Below are 25,093 nucleotides of genomic sequence, written 5' to 3' on the forward strand. Positions count from 1 at the left end.
GCTTTTTTTTTAATAGCAGGCTATTGCATTAAGTGGAAGTTTAAAAGGGGTGGTGATAGAAGGCTTCAGAGCAGAAAATTAGACAGTTTTGCTTGCTCAAGAATCCTTTATTTCTGCTCCTTATGTGCTTTGTCTTACATTAGCTGTCCTGGCATGGTACAATAGCACAAATCCTTTGCAAACTGTGGTTTTAAACGCAAGTACCTCAACAGACAGCATCAGCAGAAGGGAACAGCAACCTTTCTAAACCTCATAGAAGTGAAAGGACTCTACAAAATCTTTGTATTAAGCTCACCTCAGCAAGAATATTACTGTTATCAGCCATTTACAAAAATAGACACGATTTGTCTTCAGTCTTTCATGAACTGATTTCATCTGCTTGGGGATGTACTTACTAAAGGTATGAAGTTAATGCCTCTGTGGAAACATTACAGGAGAATTTATTTTCCCTTCTGCTATTGTACCTGTTGGGTCTTTGCACACTAGCTTTGCTTTGGCATCCTGCAGTAGAAGACAGGTTTGATATGACCCATTCCAACACAAAGGCTTAGACTCTGCTCAGAGCAGTAACTGGATTTATTATACAATATGCATTTAACTAAAGCTAGCTCCATAAACCCACCACTAATTCAGAATGCTGGTGGTGCTTCACACTTTTCCAGAGCACGTGATCATCTAGCATTCTTGAGACACAGGTTGATTTACCTGAAAAAGTACTTGGTCTCTTGTCTTGGCCATGACTTATAGCACTCATCTTCAGTCAGGTGACTACAGTACAGTAGCTTCCCTAAAAGCATGAGATACTTTTTATAGTTATCAGCCAGATGTAGGGTACTTGTAAGCCACAGCAGGCTGCTCTCTACCAAGTGTTTTGCACTTAAATTCCCTAGGTAGCCCAAGCTCATTGGTACAGTCCACACAAAGAAAACTTGAAGAGTATGAACTACTGCACTGCAATAGCCTTTAGGCAATCTCTGAGCAGTCTAGCTTTACAAGCAGGAACACTTCTATTAGTTGCAAATGCTTTCCCCGAGGGAATGACAATTATGTTTAGCTTTGTCAGCAATTTTATTTTTCTTAAAAAGTCAGTATTTAAAAATAAGCGAGATAAGAGATTTGCCCTTGTGCACTGCCATAAGATTTCTGCTCCCTGTACACCTCTTATGGAAGTCCCTTGTCTGGTTTCAAGAAAAAAGGTTGTGCTGTGAGTACTGATCTTGGTTCTGTCCGCTGCTACACGGTAGCTGCTGCCTGCCCTATATGTGGTCTATGCTGCTCCATCACTTAAAGCAACAACTCCAGCAGTCTGCATGCACATGCTGTGCGGGGAACCAACATGCTTTATCCTCAGTAGACTAAACCATTCAGGAACACACAGAGTTACTTATGCCTGTTAGAGGCTGAAGTGTCACCAAAATACTCCAACACAGAGGAAGCCCCTGGGTGGGTTAAAAAAAAGCCCTGAGCAGGCAAACATGGAGATGGGGGGGGCGGGGGGGGGGATGGGATTTTTTTTTCCTCTCTTTTAAATATCAAACAGGAAATACAGTTGTACAATCACTTTTCAAGAAGTAATACAATGAGAATGAATGTGTTGGAGTGGAATAATAGAAAAGAGGGGGGAGGAGAGGCAGAAACACTAAGAATTAAGCCATTATTAAACAAAAATGTGGTGCTTTGAAATGGAACACTGACATCAAAACTATAATCTCAACTGAAGCTGGACATTAACTCCCCCTGCCTTCAGCTTTCCTATTCCACGTAGACTTAAACTCACAGGCATTTAGACCAACAGTCTTTCTATAGCTTGCTGGACAGACTGGATCTGAGGCTTTAGCTGTGACCCCTCCTTGATGGTGATGGAGCAGGCGATGACAGGCCGGGAAACACCACAGGCCCGGCCCAGGGCTTGCTTGGAGCGCACAAACACGTAAGGTACATTCTTGTCTTCACAGAGAAGAGGGAGGTGCAGGATGATCTCCAAGGGCTCCGCGTCTGCTGCCATCACAATGAACTCCGCTATCCCTCGGTTCAGTGTTTTGGTGGCTGTAAGAGAAACTGAAGAGTAAGTCTAGGTCCTTCTGGACAGCCCATCTAATGAAAAACACCTTTAGGAGATGCTGAAATTGGCATGAGCAAGAAGGAGATCTAGTGGTAGCATGAGGGGAGGCCAAAGGAAAATGGCAGCTATAGGGGCAGGGAGGGTATTATTCAGAGGGCTGCACCTGGAGTACTGTGCCCAGCGCTGCCCTCGAGCACAGTGGAGAGATTCCCTGGGGAGCGAGGCCAGCCCAGGGCTGCTGCTGGGCAGGGGCTGGGGTGCACCATGGATGAGAGGAGGCTGGGGCAGCTGGGTTGGTTTAGCCTGGAGAAGAGAGGGCCGAGGTGGGAGGGGAGCTGTGTGGCTGCTGCCTTGTACTGCTTCAAGGGGATGGCAGAGAAGATGGAGCCAGACCATCCTTGTGAGTGCATGGGAAGGACAGGTTGCAGACTCTGACTGTTGCCTCAGTGAGATTCTGGGGATGTGCTGGTATTTTATATCCCACCCCCCCCATTATGAGATGGGTTTAAGCCATGGGAACTGGACCCTATCCAGTTTTTATCCTTAGGGATTGTTTTGGTTTTTTAAAAGCTTGACTAGGCAAAGCCCTGAGCAACCTGATCCAACTGCAGAGTGGGCTGCACTAGAGGTACCCTCAGACCCAAATCTTTTAATGATTCTGAACTGGCTAGGCATCTGGTAATCCCAGTGCCACACCACTAAAGCACATGTGATAATAGGACACGCACCAGGAGCACAGCTTGGGCATCCACCAGAACTGCATATATGTGTTGAAAAGATTACGGCTTAGTTCTGTCCCTGAATATTGCTTAAGAAGGCTAGAAGGAGGAAGGAGACACTTGCAATAGCTAGATCTATAAAAAGTTAGCGGCCCACAGCTAGAGAAAAAAGACACCCTCTAGCCACAGCTTCTCACAAAACCCTCGCTATGATTTCTAGGACACTTTGCAACGCACAGGTCTCACCTTCGTTGGCTCCCTTGCGTAGCTGCTTATAATTGCAGGACTGCTGCACGAGATCGAGTAGCGTTTTGGTGAGCTGCGCGTCAGCCAGGGGGTAAGCTTTGGGATTCACTTCTGCCTCGCTCTAGAGAGCGGAAAAAAGTAAAGAGCATTACAACAGGAGCAAAGCGGGCTTTGTTCTGAGCAGCATCACGCCGGCATCACCACACATACTGACAACTGCAATCACATCGCTATTCTCTTCTGCTCTGCACGTCTCCTAGAAATCCCACTGCATTTCATTTCTGAAGAGGGATTCTCTCGCGTTCTTCGAAGTCAAGAGCACCTCTGCTCGCGCAGATGGCCAATTAACGCCCTACAAACTAGCAGCAGCGAGCGGGCCGGGCGCTCGCTGCAGGGACTCTCCGCCAAAGGAAGCGTTTCCGCGTTCAGGCAGGAACGGTACGGCAATCCCCGCCAGCTCCTCTTCTGCGAATCACGAGTGGCTTCTCGGCTGTTAACGGCAATGGCGTAGCGGAACACCGACGAGGTCACGACCGGCGTTAACGACCGGCGCCGGCCGAACGGCAGCGCTGCCAGCACGTGCTCCCGCTCCCCGCTGCGGGGCCGGGCCGCCGAGTCCCCCCGCCGTTAGGTGCCCCCAGGACCGCCGGACCCCCCCAACCCCCCCCAACCCCGGGCATCCCCCCCCCCCCAGCTCCGCGACTCGGCCGCGGCGCCCGGCCTCCACGTGCTTCCCCCGCAGCCTAGGCCGGGCAGGGCAGGGCAGCGTCCCTCCGCCCCAGGGCCCCCCCTGCGCGCCCCGAGGAGCAGGAAGCGGCGGCCAGCCCCGCTCACCATGGCCGCGGCCTGGCCCGGCCCGGTCGCCGCTCCCGGCCCGATCGCCTTCAAGGGGAGGGAGGAGGCGAGAGCGCTGCTGCGCGCCGCGCCGCCGCCGCCGCCGGAAGTCAGGGGGCGGGGCCCGGCTCTGGGCCCGCCCCGGCGGGGAGTATCAGCGCGCAGCCGCTTCCCCGGGGCTGCTGCGCAGAGCGTGACGTGTGCACGGAGGGAGCACGAGGAGCCACCGCCCCGCCCCCTAGGCTGTGGCGGCCCCGCGCATGCGCAGGACGGGGCGGGCGATGCCGGCGGCGGGCTGCGCGGTGCCCGGCGGCGGGCATGGGCCGCGCTGGGCCCTGCCGCTCCGCCCGCCGCTCTGCCTCGCCTGCGCTGTGGAGACCCTGGGCGACGGCGGCGCCTCGGTGGGCAGCGCCAGCCGGGGAGGGCCGGGCCCCGCGGCGGTCCCCCCAGACCCCCGCCCTGGTCCCGGCGCGGGGCGCTGACGGGTTCTTTGTCCCTCTGTCCGCCCCGCAGCTGGTGCGCAGGAGGCACGTCCTCGCCCGGCTCCGCGACGCCCTGGCCCGGCCGGCGGGGCCCGCCGTGCAGCTGCTGGCGGCCGAGGAGAGGCTGTGCGCGCCTTTGGTGGCGGCTCTCTCCGGTAAGAGCCCTGCCGCGGCCCGGTGCGGCCGCGGGGGGGAGGACGGGTCCTTCTCCCCGGCGGAGTGCACCCGTGCAGCTTCTCTGCCTGGGAAGCCAAAAACAACAACAACAAAAAAGCCAGCGAAAGAACACCGAGGTGCCTCACGCCGTACTTGCAGCGTTCTGCGCTAGGTGTGGTTTCACTCCCTGCGGAGAACTGCCTGACATTTGATTAGGAATCGGTTAATTAATCTCCTTATCCCCCAAGGAGCGGGACCGGCACGTTCTGAAAGCTCTTGCAGTCTCCCAGAGCGTCTCGGCATATCTGTAAAGCCTCTCTGGAGAACAGGGAGCGCTGGCGTACGACCCTCCCCTGAACAGCCCCCCTTCTGCTCGCCTGCCTCAGTGCTTTGTGCTCTGGCTGGGCCGTGGCCTTACAGAGAGACTCACGCAGAAATGGAAGCGTGACCTTGAGAAGGCACTGCAGGATTTAGGACCAAAGGTGCAAAATACATAGCATTTTTTTCACACCGTTGCTTTACATGTGTAGAAATCCTTGTAGGCATAGGACTGTAGTACCCGCTGCTTACTGGTGGGTCAGCCTCCCAGCAGGAGAGTGTTCCGCAGGACGCTGGAATAACGGCCTTGGTGATCTTGAGCATCTCTTACTGGTTTGCTGTTTGCCGTGGGAAGGGTCTCTGGAACGTCATCTAAAATCTTGATGGAGAAGAAATAAGGGTCTAAATGAGGGAACAGCAAGGCAGGAAGAGAAAGGTGGAGGGTATGAATGCGAGTGCCTTCAAAGAGCAAATATACTGGATTCCTTTAATTCCATGATCTCATTTGCACATCACAGATAATTCTTGTTCTTTGGGGGAAAGTCACTTACAAGCCCCTTTCCCTGCCTTGACGCACTGAATAATTCAAGCAGCATTTTCCCAGTTGATTTCCCAGCACAAACTGCATTGTGCATGTTTTGGAAGCAGCTTTGTTAGAAATGGAACTTTGTGCAGGTTTAGTTCTCTCTGTTGCACAAATTTTTATTGACTGCCGTCTGCGCACATGATCCTATACAGATGTGGAGAGAGTGGTCCTTGGGGCCAGCTCAGTCCTATGCTGTATAACCCTAACACGAAATACCCCAGAAGACAGGGGAGCTATGCTTGTATTTCAATGCTCTTGTCTGCTTTTAAATAATAATTCTCCCTCTCTTTGAGAAGCTTTACAATTGGGTGGTTTGGGGACAGCTTTGGGATTTTACTGTACTTGGTGTTAGCCCTAGAGCAGTTGGAATCCCAGTCTAAGCTTGGGGCTACAAGCAATGACATGTAAGTTTTGGACAGAGCTTGGATGAACTGGGTCTCGTCTGGTGCAAGAGAGTAAGAGGGACCTCCCCATCCCCCCCCAAAGGTTTGAGCAATGCTGTGGAGGAAGAATTAATAGTAAATTCAGGAAAATACATTCATTTTTTGGAGGGAGAATATTAGGGTAAGCACAGACAGAAGAAAGAAGGTTAAGAGAACAGAGGTGTAGTGTGGAGTGTTACATATGAGGAGATGGTGAATTTCAGGTAAGCCAGAATTTCATGCAGCTTATGTTGCAATGTTCACTAGTGCTGTATGCAGATCTTTTCCAAAGGGTAAGGAATTTACTGAAGATTGGGCAGATGAGGCAGGAAATAAGTAATTTCTTCACCTGCAATGTCATAACATTGCTTTAGTTGGTCAAATTTCTGAGAGGTCATGGAGTTTCCAGAGGGGAGGTAATTGGATTGGATATGTTGAAACAAGTGGTTTGGTGTGGCAGAAGTGGAGGTCTGAACCAGATGCCTGCTGCTGTAGGTACCTGAAGTTGGAAGGAGCTGGGAGGTAGAGTTTCTCATCTGTCGTGGTGTAGTGGAGTGCAACAGTGCTTATTTTAATATATCCAATTTTACGCTCTTGTTGTACAAATGACTTGTGAAGTGGTGCCTTCAGGTTCAATTTAATGTTGGAATAGTTTCCAGATGTTTTAAACCTCGTGTTCAGATTTGGTCTCGGGATTTTCAGTACTGTGGAGAAGACTGTTCATGGTATTGGGTATGAATGGAAGACAGAAGAGACAACTCACAGCTGGGCTCTAACTTCTGTCATTCTGGAGTGTTGTTTCAGATGTATAACGTTGGATACAGGCAGCGAGATGTGGTGACGGTAGCAGTTACATATTTACTTACATAGGTGGAGCCATTGTCTTAAAGTGTAAAGTACCTAAAAAATTTGCAAAAGAACCGAGTGCCTGCATGTCCCTGCGTCCTGCTTATGGAGGCGCCTTTTGCGATACTCTCTGAGAGAGCATCCACCTTCCTCTGACAACGTCAGACTGGTGTCATGTGAAGTGGGGAAAACAAAACAGTTCTGAAAAAAATTTGCAGCTCTTTTTAGAAGGCATTACAGCACTGATGAGCACAAGCAGGAGTGGGTTCCATGACTGATTGTTGTTTATCTTTTAGGGATGTTGCATACTGTGGAGGACAGCAGTACCCTGGACTTATTCATAGAAGGTGAGAGGCAGATGCCACGTCTCAATTACTGACAGTTTGTGAAGGGAGGCTCTGTCTTGTCCGATAACTATAGTGAGATGCTCAGCTTCTACACAGCTTGAATTGGAAAGAGCATCTATTTTCTGTCAATGCAAAAGTGATGAGCATACTGTTCCAATATTTGGGAGCAGGGCAATGCATGCAGATTTAAATATTTAGCATTTCTCTCACAGGTTCTGTGCGTGCCATGAATTTAGTGTCGGATGGGTAACAGTGGTAAACAGTGCCTCATCTTGGGACCTGACTGAAGTCTCAAAGCAAATGGCAATCTTCCCGTAGGCTTCAGTGAGCTTTGGGATCCACTGCTTTCTCCTCGGGACAGAGAGTATTTGGGATTTACCTGCACAGGCTGCAGATTCTCTTTGTGAGCAGTCCTTCATTTGAAATCTGAAGGAAATGCCTGCAGGGCTGACAAAGCAGCAGGCCAGTTAACCTTGGGCATCTCTGCTGAGTCTAGTGGTGTTAGCAATGGAACGATTTCCTCCTGTCCAGCCAAGAAAGATGAAGGGAGGTTTGACCAGCTCCTTCCAGAGGCGTTTCGGTTTTCAGGCACTTGCTTGAAATGGTCTTGAAAAGGTGAGAAGTCTTTCTGACATGTTACCAGTCTGTTGAGAGATGGATGCTCTCGAACAGAGGAATTTTAACTTAGTGTTACCTAACTCTTGAAAGTTTTTAGAGATTCTGAGAGTTCAGGGCAAGAAAGGGCCATTAAACCATCTATAAATCGCCTGCCTCAAGATAAGCCTCTGCTGAGATGCGTAGCTCTTCAGCTAAAGTAGGTCTCCTAGATAAACCTCCAGTATTGCCCTGGATATACCAAGAGATGGTGAACCTAGAAGTCTCTGGTATGTTTTTTTTTAATGATGCTTTCCTAGAATACAAATCAAAAGAGAGTGTTTTTTTTAAATGACTCGTGCCATGACAGGAAGATACATCCAAGACAGCCTTAGCAAATCCCATGGAACAATGCTCTGCACAGTGTCTCGGTAAGGGGGCTATTGTCAAAACTTTATCTGCTGAACATTCAGGTGCCCAGGTTCTAAAAATACCAGAAGAGGAACTTTGCTTCCTGAAACTGGTCCACTGGTGTATGTGTGGAGGCAGAGGCAACCTGCCAGCATCAGGCAATTCCCTTGTGATTTTGTTAGGGAAACCCCAGGTGATGTGCAGCCAGTGCCTGGTAAACGTGGTTTCTTGTTGATTCCTCTTACTTGGACGGGGCGGACAGAGTTCTTAAAGTTGCAGTGAACACAGAATAACAGCCCTTCCTCAGGGCCGAGGAGGTGAATGGTACCACAAAGGTGACTGGGGCTTTCCTTTCTGGCAAGGTGTGTGGGATAACTGCAGTGGGGAGTAACGGCTGATAGGCTGCAGTGTTACCTCAGGGACAGCAGGAGCTGGAGGAGGAGCTCTCGGTCTGCATCTGAGGACACTCAGCAGTTTCAGTTCTAATATCTTCTCTGGAAAGATGTGTTTTTAAAGGCCAATTTTCATACTGTAGGAAATTCTATTCAATTACCAGAAATTTTTATACTTTTAAGCTAGGGCTTTGTTTCCTTCCCTTCCTGGTTCCTTACCTTTACTTTGTGTCCTGATGCTCAGGTTGTCGCTTGCAGTTCATTTCTATGCATGGTTTGTAGTGCAGCTGGAACAGGACTGCTGTAATGTTGCTGCAGAGAGCTTGGGCTGGGCTATCAGAAGTAATAGCACTGAGAATGACGCTGCTACCCTGCTCTCTCAGCACCTCTGTGCTCATTTAATTTCTAAGCTCTTTGCTCACTGGTCTGCTGAAGCCCCGTGGATGATTGATTGTGAGTGCTCTTGGGTGTGAATTACTGATCCTGTTTCTTCTGCCTAGTTCTGGTGCGGCTTGTAGTGGAGCTGAAGTCAGAACAGTACTTACGCTGCATTTTGGAGGAAAGCCATAAAGAGGTCAGTGAAGATGAATTCCTTGCCCTTCCTCTCAATCCTTCAGAGGTTGAAGAGCTGGGAACGAGGGGTCCTGCAAGACTGCAGCTGCTGCGCTGGGATGCAGCCTCTGCTGCAAGCAGGGTGTCCTAGTGCCAGCTCCCCAGCTGTGATTTTGGCAGTGTTGGTGTCTACCCTGGAGTTTTCCTCTTGCTCCCATGGTGCCTTGCAGCCATATGGCTTCGTGGTGCTCTTGTGAAGCTGTGTGGCTTCCTCAGATTCTTCTTTTCCTGCCTTACTGTTTCTGTGATATGAGGAGCTTTCCCAACCTGTGCTGTGGGCTCTTGCTCTCTTCATTCCTAAGTTTGTGACGATCCCATGGGGTACAAAAAATTGGGAAGTAGCAAAAGTGGGGAGAAATTCAGCTGGTTCATCTGCTCATGTAAGAGCTGGAGGGGAGAGAGAGGAAAAGGAGCAACAAGCAAGAGATTTCTTGGATTAATTAAAAGACATTTTGGAGACTTAGCAGTGTGTTCAGGGTTTTCCTGTGGTTTATCCTAAGTGGTGAAGAGGACCCAGCTTTCCGGAGGGTTATGCATCACCGAGAGCTTGCTGGTTTGGGTGCATTTCTGCCTCTGGACTGTGTCCTCACCAGTGAAACATTTGCTTTCTCTGTCTCCTCTACAGCTGTGCAAAGCAACTACCATGAGAGGCAGCCTGCCTACCTTCACTCTCTTGGGCAAGCTGGCAGATGCCGTCCCGGGCTTTGCTGATATACTGGTAGTAGAGCACAGTGAGTAATGTGTCGTGCCCCACTGAAGGGTAGTACTCGCAGCCCTAGTACACGTAGGCATGCATGCGCTCCCCTGTCCCCTGTGTGAATTCATGAAGGTCACACAAGAAGCCTGTGCAGAAGTCAGAGTGGCATTCAGGCCTCCGGGGTTGCAGGTCAGTACCTTCGTGGCAGGCTTGTCATTGTGCTCTTAGCCAGCATGGCAAAACCCACCTCTGTGAACTGGGGTTTGTGGGTCTGCCTCACAGGCAACATACATTCAGTTTTTCTTTCCTTGGTCCAGCCCCTGCAGGTCTGGTGAGCAAGCTTAGCTGTTTGTGGAAGTAGCTGGGATGATGGATCTTCATATGGTGAACAGCGAGTTTCTTTAGCCATTTATTACTGTACCTCTGCTCAGAGGGACAGATGGTGGTGAGCACATCACCTAATTGTGGCATTCACAAATCAGCATACACCGTTTGGTCCAGTGGGCTTTTGCAAGTTTTCAAGGGAAATAGGTCGGTGTGTTTAAAAAGTCAGTTCATTGGTATGAATGTTTGCCGTTTCTGTTCCTCACATGAGGTAATTTAGTGGATCATCTGCTGATGGGATTGGCATACCCAAATGAAGGTATAAAGGCTGCTGTCTGCTACTTGTATGGCAAGCTGTACTCCTCTCCTGTTGGCACAGAACGGCTCTCGGCACACTTCGAAGAAAGGCTGTGTGGTCTCTTCTTGAATACCTTGGGGCGTGCGCAGACAAAGGAGCTGCAGGTTAATTGTTTGGGTAAGGCATTGCTGAGAGAAACTCCAAGGTGCAAGGGAAGGCTTAGAATGAGGAAGAAATCCTTGGCTGGTTTAGACACTCTCATGTGGGTTGTTCCCCAAAGGAGCTTTTCGCTGCTCCTGTGAAGCGGTCAATTCTTTCCATTGCTCCATAGCAATCAAATGGCCCAGACCTGTTGCTGATCTCCCCCAGCCCTCCATTGTCCCTCGAGCCCCACATTTGCTTAGCACTGACAAATCTTCGGAGTCTCAGCACTTGCACTGTGGCCTGTCCTGTCTCAATTTGATGTTTCATCCTAGGAACAGACCACCCCTCAAGGTGTCCGAATGCAAACACTATGCATGGACAGGCAGGTTTTATAGAGCAGTGGGATGGAGTCTAACAAATATGGTCTTCAGATGTGGGGCATCCTGTTATTTAGGTTGGAAAGCTAATGTGGAAGCCGTGCTTTCTTGCATTTATGTTTCCAACCACACATATCAGCTGTTGCTGAGGAGCACAGTTTCAGCCTTTCTGACATTGCTTGTTTGTAAACCACCTGGGGAATTCCTTTTTCTTGTAGGAGGTAAGCAGGAACTGGATTGCTCCTCAGATCATCTACTCGGCTAGTAGAAATGGGTGATGATTCCTTTGAAAGTAGAATTCTTTAGCTCAGATGATGCCCCTTGTGAATTTGTACTGACATGTACTGATGATTTGCATCAATACCTGTAGCAGTACTCTATACTTTTATACTGAGGGCTTTTGTGTGTGTGTGGATATCCTTTAGCTAAACACAGCTGTTTCAGTAAGAGCCCATGAAAGTAGAAGGGGAAGATAAATGCCAGTTCTCGAGGAAGTGTTCCAGGGAAAATGTCTAGTTATTGTTGGGTCACTGACTGTAGCTTGGAGGAAAATGTGAGTCAAGAGCTCTCCTGAGAAACAGCTTAAGGGGTGGGGTACTGGCGCACAGAAGATGAAAGGAGTTGAGAGCTCCTGAAAGCATGTACCAGTGCACATGCACAGCTCTTGAGAAGGAACAGGGAGCAGATCAGACCCCGCAAAAAACATCAGCAACAAAGGGTTGCAAGACATGGGGTTCATGGCAGTATCTGGGGATACAGTAAGAAGAAGCTCCCTAAACTGGAGGTGAGGGCTTTGTTAGGAGTGCAGGAAAGGGAAGGAAGCTGGCAACAAGTCTTAGGCTGTAAATAACTCCTGTGTTAACGTAATCCTTGCTATCCCCAGTATGGTGCTCACTCTTGCTCCCCCTTTTGCAGGTTTGCTAAAAGAGCTGCTGAAATCTGACCATTTTGTATCCATTCTTATGAATAATTCAAAAGCAGAGGAGGAAACTGAGAACCCTGACTTTTTAGAAGGGGAAAATCCACTGCCACTTGCTCTCAAAAAGGTGACTGCTGAAGTAGTAGTGAGCCATTGGTAAACGTAAAGAATTTGCTGCCCTGTATTGAACCTTTTATCTGAGGCACTTGGGGTATGCTGTTGCCAATAGCAGCAATAGAGGCTGCAGTGGGAAATGGGGACACCCCTGCAGATCGCCTCATTGTTCATTCCTGCATCCTGGGGGTCGAGTGGGGCGGGGGGGAAGTTTTACTCCTGGCCTCAGTTGATTTTACTCACTCACGCTTGAGGTCTGATACAGTGCTCGTAGTGCCGGCATGACTAAGCACAGGGGCAGAGCTATTCATACTCATAGTTTGCTCTGTTATGGTTCTCATTTTGCGGGGTTTTTTTGAGTGTGTTTGGTCCAGTGTTTTATCTTGCCTTAGCAAGTTTAATCTGTGGAATACATGCTAAAAGTGAGATTTTCATTTATGTTTTAATTTTAAAATGTAGAGGAAACTGTTTCCTACTCATATCTGCATGGTTGACTTCCTCTCTCATTTTGACTTTTGTTTCCCAACAGCTTTTGTTGACTAGAGATGAGATGTTACAGGCAGCAAGTTCTCACTGTGTGGCTGCAGTGCTGGTTCACTCTCCCAACAGATATGCTCCTGCATTTATCCATGCAGATGTCCCAGGTGAAGAAATGCAGTAGCATCTTAATGTTCATCTCCCAGTATCAAACCACTCCCCGGCTGTTTGTTTTAGGAATCAGTCTGGCTCCATGAAATCTACTGATGGCACAATGTGTCCACTGACCATTTTATACCAGTAACAATGGCTAGTGTGATTTTAGGAATAGAAGGAGGGAGTAAGTTTTTGAAAGAAAGTGTAGAAGCAGCTCTCAGCAGGCAGAATGGAGTTTCTGCAGCAAGAATTTGGTCAAGTCCTTGAGGTCAAGGCCCTTTGTGCAGGACCTTAGATACAAGCCTAAACAGACTGGGGTTCCATCTTATCCCACTAACTATTGTGAGTTTGCACAGAATTTGGTCTAGGATTTAGCTTTAGAATGCGGCTGTAGGAAATGGTTTGTTATTTCTCTGTAATCCCAAAAGACAGAAATGCTTTCATTTTACAAATTCTTTGGGAGATGTAAAAGTTCTGAGGAAAAAAAAAGATCACTGCCTCTGTGGTAAAGCTTGCTTTGTGGCTTTTCGTTTGTGCCAAAGGCTAGAGCCACAATTCAGCTCCTGCCTGCTGAGTTTGTGCTGGGAAGATGCCTGCCTGCGGGACTCTGCTCTCCTGTCACCTTGTTTTGAAGACTAGCGTACCCCCAAGCATCTGCTCCATTCTCCATTCCCCCCATTTCATAATACAGCCGTTCTCCCTGTGGCTGTTGCTATGCTTCCTCATTTCCTCCTCCTCCCTCTGCTCTGTTCTAGGAGCAGATGTGCCATGCTGTGAGAAGAACTGCCTCAAATCGGGGTGACCTTATTTGTGTGTGTATGTGTGTGTGTATGACCTTATGTGTGTTTGCAGAATTCCTGTTTGAGTGTCTCTCGTGCAACAGTGAAATTCTCATCTGGTCAGTGTATTGCTGCCTGCTCCTCCTAACTGAAGAGCGCCTTTTCTTCTCCAAGTGTCACACAGTCTATGGTGAGTCATCAACCTTTCTGACAGAGCGACTGCAGTAATACGGTGGGCATTTGCTGTGCCTCTAGCTGAATTTTCAGTGCTTTACACACAACCACAATTTCCAGTCAGGATGGATGAAGGACTGAAAATGAGTAACCATCAGACACGTTTGTGATGTCCAACATAGCTTGAATTACAATGTCACTGTTCTAATGAGTTCCTGGTGAGTATGCATTCATTATAATAACTAGTTATCATGACTGACACTACCCAAGTTACTATTAGGTGTTTCTGTGGACATGCCAAGAGTGGATCTAGGAAGAAAGGCTAATTCCCTTCTGTTCTTCTGGACTTACCTCCAGCAGTGGAGGCTGGGGCCTGTTTTCAGGGAGCTGGGTGAATGCTCAGCAGTTCGGGGCAGTTGTTTCTGTCAGTGGCTCAGAAGAATAATTGTATAAATCTTCCTTCCTTTTTAAAAATTAATTTTGCTTCCATCCTGGAATTTGGGGTGTTAAAAGCCCTCTCTGTGACTTCTCTTGAACATGTGCAGGCATTGAATCTCTGGTGAGGAGTCTCCAAGATGTCCTGCAGCTGAACAATGTGGAGTTGCACAAACAAGGGCTCCTGCTCTTCACTGAAATACTGAAACGGTAAGGGAGTACCCCCATCAGGCTTGCACAGGCGGAATTTGGTGCCCCAAAATGGAGGCTGCGGTGCTTTTGTGTTCTAAGGTTTTTGCCCGAGACCAAATATCTACACCCCCAGAGCCTTTGTGTTTGAAAGATCTTGCTGAACAAATGCACCTCCCTTATTCTTGTGAAGAAGGGCCAGATGGTTGTTTCCAAACCTCCCAGCTTGTCCTCTTTGTGCATGCATCCACCAGTATATTTGCCTCTTCCTGCTTCCTTGCCAGTCTGGGAGGTGAAATCTCCTTTCAGCTGTAGATCGAGCAAGAGGGAAGGCTAGGAAGGTTCAGGCATATGTGAGCAGGCCAGCTCCTGCTAAGTGTGCTTCTGTGACAAAACAGCCTGCAAATTCCATGGCTTCTAGTCTTGTATTGTCACCTAAGCTAAATTCAAACAGCAGAAACAAATTCTAGGCTGAAATACTGATGTCTTCTATCACTTTTTTCCTCTTGTTTTCTGCTAAGGAATAACATACTCTGGCTTGTTTTTCTTCTGTGCTTCCTGTTCTTGCCTCTATGATCTCATTCGCATCCTGTCATGCTAGCGACAGGGTCTTGGTTTTGCCACTTAGTTCCCCCGAGAAAGCCCTTGAGCTGATTTTTGGAAATGTCGTAGTCAATTCTGTAGCAAGTGGCAGGGTAAAATGGAGAAGGAAAAGCAGCAGCACTAGAACAGTGTGATGATGCCAGTGTGGTATCTGTCAAAAAGAGAAACCAGGATGCGGGAAACACTAATTACAGCATTTATGCTTGTAAAACAAAGAGAACGCTCTGTGCAATTACTCTCATTTTACTAGCACACCCATTCTGCTTCTCTGAGCTTTGCCTTAGAAATGATGTTTAATTTAAAACTATCTCATAGTGGGGAAAAGGGTCTCATCCTGGAACCTCTCCTCTTGGTTCTCCCTTGCAGCTGGATTCTCTTGTGCAAGCGAGCCCCACACTCTGGTGTTGTCCAAGCAGGACGTACTGGTCCCCTTGGCAGCCTGTCAGGAATGGTGGGTAGCTGTCCCTGGAGTGCCCCTTGTCTCTCCCAGCACAGACAGAGTGGCAGGCACAGTTTGGGGCCCAAAGGCAAGAGAGAGGCTGCAGGAAGCTGCAAGAGTGCTGTCCTTCACACTTTTCTCCCAGGCCCTGAAGACTTCATAGTGCACCATATTGCAAGTGGGTTTGTGCCTCCTGAATGAGTCAGCAATACTCCTCCATCCCTTCCTCCCGGCATGAGTCAGTGAAGACTTTTTTTTTTCCTGGTGTGGTTTACTGCAGAAGGTCAGCGATTAGAGAAAGGGAATATGGAGCATTAATAGAATTGCAGTATAAGTAGAAACAATTTGGAAGTTCAGCACATGGCTTAAGGCTTGGGAGAGAGGCTGCTGCTGGTGCCCGAGTTCCACAAAGCCTTTTCCTCACCTTGCCCACCTCACAGCTTTTTCTCACAGCAGAACGTGAGGTGACTGACAAAGTGGGTTTCATTCCACTGAGTGGCTAAAAAGAGTGGTTCTGCCTCTGCTCGCTTTTTGCCCTGTAGCTGGGCTACTAGTGTAATTTTTGTGGAAGTTCACTTTCCTCTCCTCTTTGTGCATGGAAGCATGTGCTCCTGACTTGCTTTAGTTGGGCACGTCTGTGAAAACTGAGTAACAGGGAATACTTTTGGCTCCCAAGTCTGGCTTCTGTCATGCTGTGCTGCTTTTCTTGCTTCACTCTGGAGAGGCCCTCTGGCAGGCTGTTAGTGCCTCTTGTCTGCATGTAGCGTACCTGACTTGCCAGGACTAAATGAGCACAGTCTGCCATTTACACAGCTCTGTCCGATAATGGGATTAATGGCTTGTCATCCCTCTGTGCTGTCGTGCTGAATGCTCAAAGGTGCTGGGCCACAAGGTGATCAGATGACCAAAAAGCTCACTGTCAAGAATTGTCAAAACAGTTGGATTGTGTTTATTTTCCTGATTACTTTTCAAGTTCACAGAAGACCCTGTCCTTCTGACAGCGTCTGGCCTTAGAAGTGCTTTAGGACTGTGAGAGAAGCTATTGTCATGGCATCATCCTTGTTCTAGGATGGTGGTGTTTGCTTGTTCACTCAGAAATATGAATTGCCAGATGAACCTGCAAATGCCAGAGCAGATGGCCTCAGCATAAAGTCCTAGGCAGAGGAATCACCATATTTTGCAAAGCCTGTTTTTCTTGTGCTTTTTGTGTCAGTGTTCACTAGTGCAGTCACACAGTTATCCAGGCTGTGGGTTTTTTTCATCATAGTAGGGCTCCAGACCTGCTGAAGTTCACTCTTTGTAGCAAACCCTCCACCTGCTCAAGTCTGAGACTACCTCCTTGAGAGCAGCTGGCTCTGAATGCTGAAAAGCATGGCTGGAACCACACAGCTCAGCTGTCCGTTTGGTGAAAAGAGAAGAAGGCACTACAGTTACTTAACTGACAATATGCCCCTTGATTACTGTTTCCTCTTCACAGGCAACCAGTGGAAATCAAATTATTCACAAACCGAGGTGTATGTATAGAAGCCATTGATGTTTTGATGGAGACAGTGAACTGCCCAGTGCTGGAGGTGGTAGTGGAGGCTGCGAGAGCGGTGGCAGCTTTCCTGAGGTAGGCAGCAAAGTATTTGCAGGCTTTTCTTCAGATAGATCTGTTGATATCATGTTGGTCTCTGTGCCTCCCCTGTGGCTGTGTGGGTGAGTGTGCTCTGCAGTGGGACTTCTAGCTGAGACAGGCGTGGGTACAGCAGAGCTAGCTTCCCACCCGCCTCACAAGGCTGATGTGGTAGGCAGCAAGTTGCTGCAGCAAGGACCTAGCATCCCAGGCAGGCTTGGACTGCGGCTGCTGTGGCTTTGTCACTCTGTGCCCCATCCAGATAGGTAAGAGCAAGCATAAGACTGTACAGTCATATGCTTCCTGACTGTAGTGGGAGCGGGCAGTGAATGCAGTGAGGCTGTGTTTGGGCGCGCGTGTGGATAAAGGCACTGTTCAGATATTGTGGCCTTAGTATGGTGTGCTGGAGAGAAGTAGCAATGGCATACTGCTGTCAGGAGACCAGTTTTTCTGCTGGTGTTGCCTTCCCAGGTGGAATGTCCCCAGCAGGGAATGTGCATGCTGTCTTTCTCTCTGCTTGTCCAGGAAGGACCATCTGAGCTCCCCTCCAGTCCCATATGAAGAGCTGCAGAAGCTGTTGGAGGCAGTGCTGAAGCGATGTGCTGACCTTTCCCCACCACAGAGTAGCAAGAGGCATGCAGTAAGTCAAAAGTTGTTGTTGCTTGTTGGTAGGACCAAGCAGGACAAGAATGATCCTCCTAGCACACTGTGTGGCTGTTGTATATATGTTTTGTCCCATTGCCCTATGGCTGTTGGGTTCTCTGGTGTTTCTTTTGATCCTTGTGCCTTGAGATGGTACTAATCTTTGTCTTTGAAGTAGCTGAAGATGGATGCTGGTGAATGTTGTCTTTCTAAATCAATGAAGATTTGCAGGGCACCACCTGAGCACGCTGCTCTCCTAACGCGTCCAGTACTCCAAAGTCATTTGAACTTCCCCTTCTTCAGGCCCCCACCTTGTGGGCTGCGTCAGTCAATGTATGTTTTTTGCCAATGAACATCTCTTGCTGTGCCTTCAGACCAAGAGGGACGACATATATGCACTCTGATCCCTCAGCAAGGGAGCTGTTAGCCACTCTTTGAACTGCAAATCCTTTCCTGTTCCTGGAATACGTTGTTAGCGTGATGCGCTGCTGGGACCTACACACTTCTGAGGAGAGCCCCCATTACAGATGGGTAGTGAAAAGACAGGGGCTGAGCCTTCTTGCTCTAGGCTTAGAGCCATGTAGGTTTAGATTGCATGTCTGTAGTGGCAAGAGCATCTTGCTGGAGCACCAGCACTTCAAGTGCCTGATGAACTATCTTTAGGTCCAAGTTCTGTGCTATCAGATGTCTGTCTTCTCTGCCTGGAGAAGGCAGAACTTCTTTCTGCCCCATAGGCAGATGTTGGTCCGTCGTTTACACATACTTGCTTGCTGTCCCATTCAGAATAAGGAGCTTCACAGGAACGAAATTAGGCAGATCATAAGGACATCCAGGCTGTCTTTAAAGGAAGAAAAGAGGAAATGACTGTACCTGTACTAAGGTATCTCAGCCTCAACTGGAGAAGGAGGAGGAGTTCTTAACTGCCAGGCACCAATGTGTCCCTGTGCCCTTCTCTGGTAGTTTGTGGAGAACACCATCACAACAGGTTAAGGCTTAAAGGCAGATTCCAAGTTTGGGCAAATGATTAACTCTGATGCTGCAGTTGGCTTCTGGCTGAACTTGGTAGGATGCTGTGTGGGAGCAAGAGCTAGTACATGGGAGTTGCTTAGAAATCAGAGCCAAGGTGGAGAACTTCTAAGATTTCACTGCTGCAAGGAGAGGAACTGTTCAGCGTTCTCCGAAGAATAATTGGAAGAAACAAAATGTAGAAAAATACCAAGTTTTCCCAGAAGGTTTTGAAGCTCCATTAGCTGAGCTGTTTAAAACTCAGATTAGACCAAACCTTGGCAATACAGACTGTAAAGACAGGACAGTGCAGAACTAGTAGTAGCTCTGTAACTCTGTCTTCCCTATGAAGAGCCCAAAGGCTCTGCCCTCCCTGGGGAAAGCACAATAGTAAAAAAACAGTTATGTGAAAGAAGTGAGTGAAATGCAATCTGTTGTTCCTCCAGCTGCTGGTATCAGAGAAGAAAGCTATTTTTTCTAACAGCGAACATAAGCTTTTAAAGATTTCTCTCCTTTAACAGGGTGATCTCCTATTTTCAGTGTCTCAAAGTCACCCAGCAAACAGACATCTTAGCAGAGTTCCTCAGAGGCAGGGCCAGTTGTTGCTAAACACCCTGGAAAGTTTCAGAAATGCTTGCAGGTGAGGACAAGTGTGTGTGTGGGGTGGTGTGTGTGTCCATGTCCTTCCATCCTTCTGTCCATGTAACTGAATTCTTCTACCCAACCCCACCACTGAAATACCACAGGGGAGTTCAATGCATAGCACTTGTCAGTGAAACAACAGAAGGAGGGATATGTAGTGACAGTGAAAATTTTGTGACACATGTATGTGTCTCCCAAGAAATTTGCCTGGGACCTATCAGTTTATTTCATGTCTTTGGCCTTTGAGGAACTGCTTGAAAATTGGCCAGAACTACTGACCATGCAAGAACGGTTGGAAGGTATATGTGAAACCATATTCCTGTGCCCTGTGGTATGTGGTCTCACTACTGGAGGGGATTAACCATTTAACAAATGTATATCTGCTCCAGATGCTGGCCTTGGATTTGCTCATGTCTGTGACCTGTTACTGCAAGTGGGTTTATAGGCACCAACTTTTCCTGTTTTTCTGGATGAGAGCTACCTGTTGCCCTTAGCTGCACAGCAGATGGTGGTAGATGAGTTTGTGTATGAGTCTGCATCTGTTGTTAGGGAAGTCTGGCCAACTTAGTTATTTTGCCTTGCATCACTTGCATTTGGCTTGGCTGAGATAATTCAGTCAGAAGCAGGTGTCCCTGTCTGCACTGACCCAGTGTTTTGGGGTGGTGTTAGAGGGCAATCAGATTCTGTCATGGTTTTTAGATCATCTGAACAGTCCCTGGCTGATTTTCACAAGGTTTGCTCTGTGGTGCTCGAGGCACTCTGGCCTGGCTGATAATCTTTAATCTTGCCATGCTAGGGCTTCTCACAGCAGATATTTTCTTCATAGAAGCTAAGTCTTCCTTTCCCAACTTGTACTATTGTGCAACATGGCTGACTTTTAATAGCTTCACTCAAAAGGTAACTCTGTGCGATCACCATATTCCTGTATTTCCAACACATCAAGTATTTGTGTGGTCCTTAATGGTGAAAGTTGTGATGGAAATGTAGTATCTCTTGACTTCCTTTACAGAGTGAGGAGGATTCCTCTTTCCTCTGGTATCCACTGTGTGTTTGTAGGTTAGCAGTGGAATTCCAGAGTGACCCCATGGCCCAGGAGAACGCTTTCACTGCCCCCAACTCCAAGAGCAAGGACACATTGAGCAACTTCTCTGAGTTCCTGTTAAGGATTTGTGACAGTCTCTGCATCCCCATGGTCATGGTATGGTTTCTTTTGAACTTGGTCAATTCCTTGGGTACCTAGAAAGGTGCTTGAAAGCACCAAGAGTGGGTTGCACAAGAGGTTTGGGGGGAAGAGAGCATGCCACCTCTCCAGAGCCAAATGTGGCATTGTACAGTCCATGCAAAATGGGAGGTTACCATCACAGAGGGTGGAGAAATTCATAAAGCTTCCGTGTAGGTGGCAGTGTCTTTCTTCAGACTGTTGCAATCCCCATAGCCTACCTGCCATGCTATCTAATCCATGGCAGCTCTTGATGTTGCAGAAAATGAAAGAGTGCTTCAACTGTTGTTTCTTCTTCTGCCACTTTTTCAAAACTTGCCTGTGTCCTGGAAAGCAGTGGTATTTTGCGCCTGCAGTTTCACTTTCACACTTCTTTCCAGAATGTATTGAGGAGGCTGCCCAGTCTACACAGCAAAGGCAGTACTAAGCATTGTCCCTTAGTAAGGCCAGGGACATGGTTTAAAAAGCAGCTGTGGAGAGTCATGTGTGCTTTAGTGCTCCATACAGACCTGTTACTAAGACACTTTGAGGAGAGTTGTCAAAGCAATGGGACTCTGGTTGTGGTTCTAAATGTTGAGTACATTTTGCCTGTGCAAAGGTCACAGGTTCAGCTGTATGGATTCTTGCCATTGTTGGGAGCTTGGAGGTGTTTTGTTTTGCATTTTTTTAACCAATCTCTTGGTAGGCAGCTGCAGTGTCATTGCTGTTCTCCTCCCTGAAGGGAGGGTGCAGTGCATGTGCATTTTGGCAAAGCTGGAGTCAGTGCACTCACTTTCTTTCTCACTGAACTTGGGTAAAAATCAACGGACTGTGAGAAAATTGTCCAGTGACCTTCTACAAGAGTGAGTTGAGTCATTCTGTTCTAAACAGTTTAGGACTGGACTCTGTAGAGAGCTTAAAAGCCTGTGTTCGCCACTACTCAATAAAGTGCTGAAGCACAGGTGTTAAGTGTTACTGAAGTCAGCTGCTCTTAAGCATATGTCCTATGCTGTATGCCACGCTGGAGAATTAGCCATCTGACCTGTAAGAGCAGTTACTTCCAGACCAGTATGGGCAGTAATGTCAGTTGCTGTGCATTAAGGCCTAACCAGTTGCCAGCTGGAATCGGGACGAAGTTTGTTGTTTGATGTAATGTCTTGCAGAGTTAGCAGCTCGTAACATTGGCAGAGGGGAGTGTTAGTTGCTTTCAAAGTGCTTTGTAGGCCTGTGTACTTGCTGCCAGGCATTTTGGTAGAAGAACTGTTACTCCACTTGTTTGGATTTAGAAATCTAACTTTCTGGGTGGGCGGGAGGCAGGAAGAAAGCTGCTGCTTTCAGTGTTCATTGCATATCATGCACCTGATCTTTTCTTCTTTCCGCAGAACTACATGGAAGGGGCTGTCAGCCCATCAGTGATGGAGGTTTTCATCTCAACACTTAATACCCTCTTTTCAGTGGTGCCAAACATGCAGAATAAGTTCTCCAAAAAGCTGGGTATGGGGGTAGTGTGGGATCATGTTCTCTGTGCTCTTAACTTAACTCATGGAACTTGCTGCTACTGCATATTACTGAGGCAATGAGCTTAACAAGACTTTATGTGGAGGATTATATTACATGTTTATATGAGTAAGAACAGAGTGTGCAGTCATGTTCAGCAGGATGAAAAAATTATTTGGTCTAGCAATGATGATGGGACAGATTTTATTTTAGATAAGTAAGTTGTGTCAGCTTTAGCCTTTCCTCTGGAATATTCAGAATTGGCTGTTCCTGTAGGCAGGGATTATGCTGGAATTGTTGGTGGGATTTTACTGTGTAGAAATCCTATTTACTCAGTGTATTCCTTACTCTTCGCACATCAGAGAGGTGATGTAGAGAATTCCTCTTTTCTAAACATGTGAAGCTGGCAAATCTTCCCTTCTTCTCCTGAGAAAACAAATGAATCTCAGATACTTCCCTCCAAACCAAACTCAGGGTAGTTTGCTTTGGGAGAGAAAGCCTAACAAATATATTCTTACTGCGATGGCTTGCCCTGTTCGCCAGGTTTGCATGGAGATGTTGGGATGGTTATGGGACCTGCCTAGTCTTTTCCCTTATCATACACGTTCTGTACTCCTTCGACATTTTTGTCTTGCTTTCTGTCTAGCATCCTCCTCCTTCATCCGACTGACACTGGAGCTGAAGGCCAGATTTTGCTCTGTACAAAGGTATTGTGATGTGTGTATTGTGAGCAAGTCAAAAATTTCTGGATGGGAAAGCAGATCATGCCTAATCTAATGCATCTGATTAGGCAAGACGGGAGGCTGAAAGCCTCAAGAGTGGTTGTATCTTACTGGAAAATGTAAATGGTAACTGACAATTGAAAAGCTAGATGTGGGACAGGGGAGAAGTAGCCAGGTAGGGAGCGGATGGATTTACACACTGTTGTGAGAATTCTGTGCTCCGTTGTGAGCTGTGCAGATAGAGGTAAAGTAGCCTGACTTTGGAGTAGTCAAATCAGTGGGTGTTTTGAAAAGAAGTAACAGTAGCATCAGTTCCATTGGAGCTCTGGCTTCCTAGGCACATACTACCACTATCTTTGTTCCTCATGGTGTGATAATGTATATGAAATGGGAGGGAGGAGGAAGACTTCAACAGCAGACATCACAAAGGGTCTTCTGTAGCAGAGGCTATGATTTCTAGGTTGAGGATCACTTGGGGAGACTCTCTGTGGATCTACAGAGATGTTTTACATCCTCTTTCCTGTGACTGCATCTCATTAAAAGAGTAAACAAAATACACAGCACCCCTAGTCCAGGTTACCACTGTGGAACTTAGAGAAGGGATGTTTGTCCCTGTGAATGGTGTGAGCAGGGAGTGATCTAAGCCTCTGAATACAGTAGTGTGGGGCACCAGGGATGGTGTGTTACAGTGCAAAGAAGTTTGGTTATGTCCTATTCTGCAAAGGAATAATTGGAGAGAGAGAGAAATACCTGGAAATAGAGCTGTTCTCACCCTTTTAGTTAATGTTTTGGCATTCTTCATTGTTCATCCCTGGAAACAGCATTGCTACAAAATCTCCTTACTGGTGTTTGCCAGTAGAATCAGGAGCCACTCTCAAACACCTCCCACTGTTCTCTGTGTTAGGGGTCCTGCCCTTACAGGACTCCCTGTGTATACCAGGTATGATGATTGTGAGAGTACCCCACTGCATTCATGTTGTCCCCAAGGTATGTGAACACATTCACTGTTGTCACCATGCACACCCACCACATCTGTGAGCTGACTGTCCTTTAGGAACTCCTCATTTTCCTGGAAGCCCAGGTTGGCTCCTGGAGTCCCGTTGTGAACGGGGTATGTGTGATCATTCAGTAAGCTGAGGTTCTGGCAGGCAGCATGTTGTATTAGAAGCATGAAGGGGATGTTTCTAGCCTTCTTCATTGTGTCTTTCTGCTCTTCTTCACAGTAATCCTGCCTTGAATCAGGCTTGTTCCAGCTTCCTCTGCAGCTTGTGCCTGAGCCTTTACTCTGCCACAGAGAAGGAGAGAACTTCTTCTCAGGATGGCAAGTTTGGGGAAAGAGACAATTTGTTTCATTTAGTTTGAGGCCCTGCTACCCTCTATTTAGGCAATAGGTGTAATAACAACAACAACAACAACAATAATAATAATAAATACAAAGGAGGAGGGAAGGGAGGACACATAGAAGCTCTCTTTAGAGATATTTTTTTTCCCCAGCTTTTTTTTTTAAGCTGGTCCAGCAAGGGGATAACAGTCAGAGAATGCTGTTTGAAGAGTTTGGAACCCTACCTGAAAGAATGCGTTTCATCTGCCTATAGTTTTGTTTTCATGATGACATTTATTAGCACAACTCTGTATGGCTTAATTGAAACAATATTACTTGCCACATAGTCACCCATATCTGCAGATTAAGGTCATTTTTTCCTGTGGTATACTCTGTAAAGCTTTTCCTGTCCATACGGTAACTTTCCGTAATAGGCAAGTCCCAAATAAATGAGATGAAAGTTTCCACATCACAAAAGCCACTTTTCCCACAGGCAGTGGTTGGTCACCATACTGGCAGCATCAGCAAAGAGCTGGGCACCTCAAACAGAAGTGTCTTTTCATCCTCAAAGCCAGCTCCATTAAATCAGGTCTCACACCTCTATTCATGCCAAATCATAGAAGTGTGCTTGCTGTATGCAGGCTGTGGGGTAGTAGGTTGGCTTTGATATTTCTTACATCAGGAGCTTCCCTAATTTAATGTGCTTGAGTTAGGGCAGGCAGATGCTTCCATCCCCCTATGCCACTCTGCTTCATTGCAGACATTCCTCATCACTGCCTGCCTGCTCATAGTAGTTTTATTTCTAGAGCAAGAGATGTCTGAGCTCCTGCAGAAGGGTCTGCCTCAATTAAACTACACCACTGCTGAAAGCCTTCTGCTCCTGGCTGAAACCCCTGAGCCTTTCTCTTTGGATCAGTCTCTTTGCAGCCACCAACACTGCCTCATACTACTCTTATACTTTGCCTACACCCTTGGGGACAGGTGAGCCAAGAGTATACAAGACAAGTGGTTTTGTGGCCATTACATACCATGTATTGGTGGGTAAGCCATGTCAAATGTTATTGTTTCCACTTCAATCTCCTTGAATGCAGGTTTGTCCCAGAAGCAGAATTATTTTTAGCTGTAAGAAATTTCCTCGTATCAGCACAGGACCATGGAGACTGTCCCCCACCATACATACTCAGAGCTGCACTTTACCTTCTTGCTGTGTGTCAGGACAAAGGCAAAGCCCTGGACTTGGTAAAAGAAGATTTCATTCCTACCTCTTGGAGCCTTTTTGTTGAAACTAAGGTTTCTCCC

The 25,093-nt window shown here is 47.5% G+C and overlaps 2 protein-coding genes across 4 annotated transcripts in view; one reads left to right on the forward strand and one right to left on the reverse strand.

Moving 5' to 3' along the window:
* Positions 1-86: 86 nt before the first annotated feature.
* On the reverse strand, positions 87-4,053 carry SNU13 (small nuclear ribonucleoprotein 13). Of its 2 annotated transcripts, XM_049821856.1 has the most exons (4): positions 3,862-4,053; positions 3,028-3,148; positions 1,778-2,046; positions 87-787 (listed from the first exon to the last, which is right to left on the reverse strand). In XM_049821856.1, the coding sequence occupies exons 1-3, from the start codon at positions 3,862-3,864 to the stop codon at positions 1,784-1,786; spliced, it is 387 nt and encodes a 128-aa protein (XP_049677813.1). In that variant the 5' UTR covers positions 3,865-4,053; the 3' UTR covers positions 87-787; positions 1,778-1,783. The 2 variants fall into 2 exon arrangements, with proteins under 2 accessions (XP_049677813.1, XP_049677812.1); XM_049821855.1 differs by having other exon boundaries at positions 87-2,046.
* Positions 4,054-4,142: 89 nt separating this feature from the next.
* The window catches only part of LOC126047756 (coiled-coil domain-containing protein 134-like), a 44,954-nt gene continuing 24,003 nt past the window's right edge, over positions 4,143-25,093 (forward strand). Inside the window, exons 1-19 of one of the 2 annotated variants that reach the window (XM_049821830.1) lie at positions 4,143-4,262; positions 4,375-4,498; positions 6,968-7,018; positions 8,916-8,989; positions 9,653-9,758; positions 10,320-10,523; positions 11,783-11,913; positions 12,430-12,544; positions 13,386-13,502; positions 14,032-14,131; positions 16,630-16,764; positions 17,293-17,407; positions 18,936-19,054; positions 20,113-20,254; positions 21,637-21,748; positions 22,398-22,458; positions 23,697-23,794; positions 24,601-24,775; positions 24,886-25,033. In XM_049821830.1, coding sequence (XP_049677787.1) covers positions 4,143-4,262; positions 4,375-4,498; positions 6,968-7,018; positions 8,916-8,989; positions 9,653-9,758; positions 10,320-10,523; positions 11,783-11,913; positions 12,430-12,544; positions 13,386-13,502; positions 14,032-14,131; positions 16,630-16,764; positions 17,293-17,407; positions 18,936-19,054; positions 20,113-20,254; positions 21,637-21,748; positions 22,398-22,458; positions 23,697-23,794; positions 24,601-24,775; positions 24,886-25,033 — 2,247 coding nt within the window. Of the gene's footprint in view, positions 4,263-4,374; positions 4,499-6,967; positions 7,019-8,915; positions 8,990-9,652; positions 9,759-10,196; positions 10,524-11,782; positions 11,914-12,429; positions 12,545-13,385; positions 13,503-14,031; positions 14,132-16,629; positions 16,765-17,292; positions 17,408-18,935; positions 19,055-20,112; positions 20,255-21,636; positions 21,749-22,397; positions 22,459-23,696; positions 23,795-24,600; positions 24,776-24,885; positions 25,034-25,093 lie in introns of those variants that run through there. The other variant, XM_049821831.1, reaches the window with a different exon arrangement.

Source organism: Accipiter gentilis, chromosome 18, assembly GCF_929443795.1.
Source record: "Accipiter gentilis chromosome 18, bAccGen1.1, whole genome shotgun sequence".
NCBI lineage: Eukaryota > Metazoa > Chordata > Aves > Accipitriformes > Accipitridae > Astur > Astur gentilis.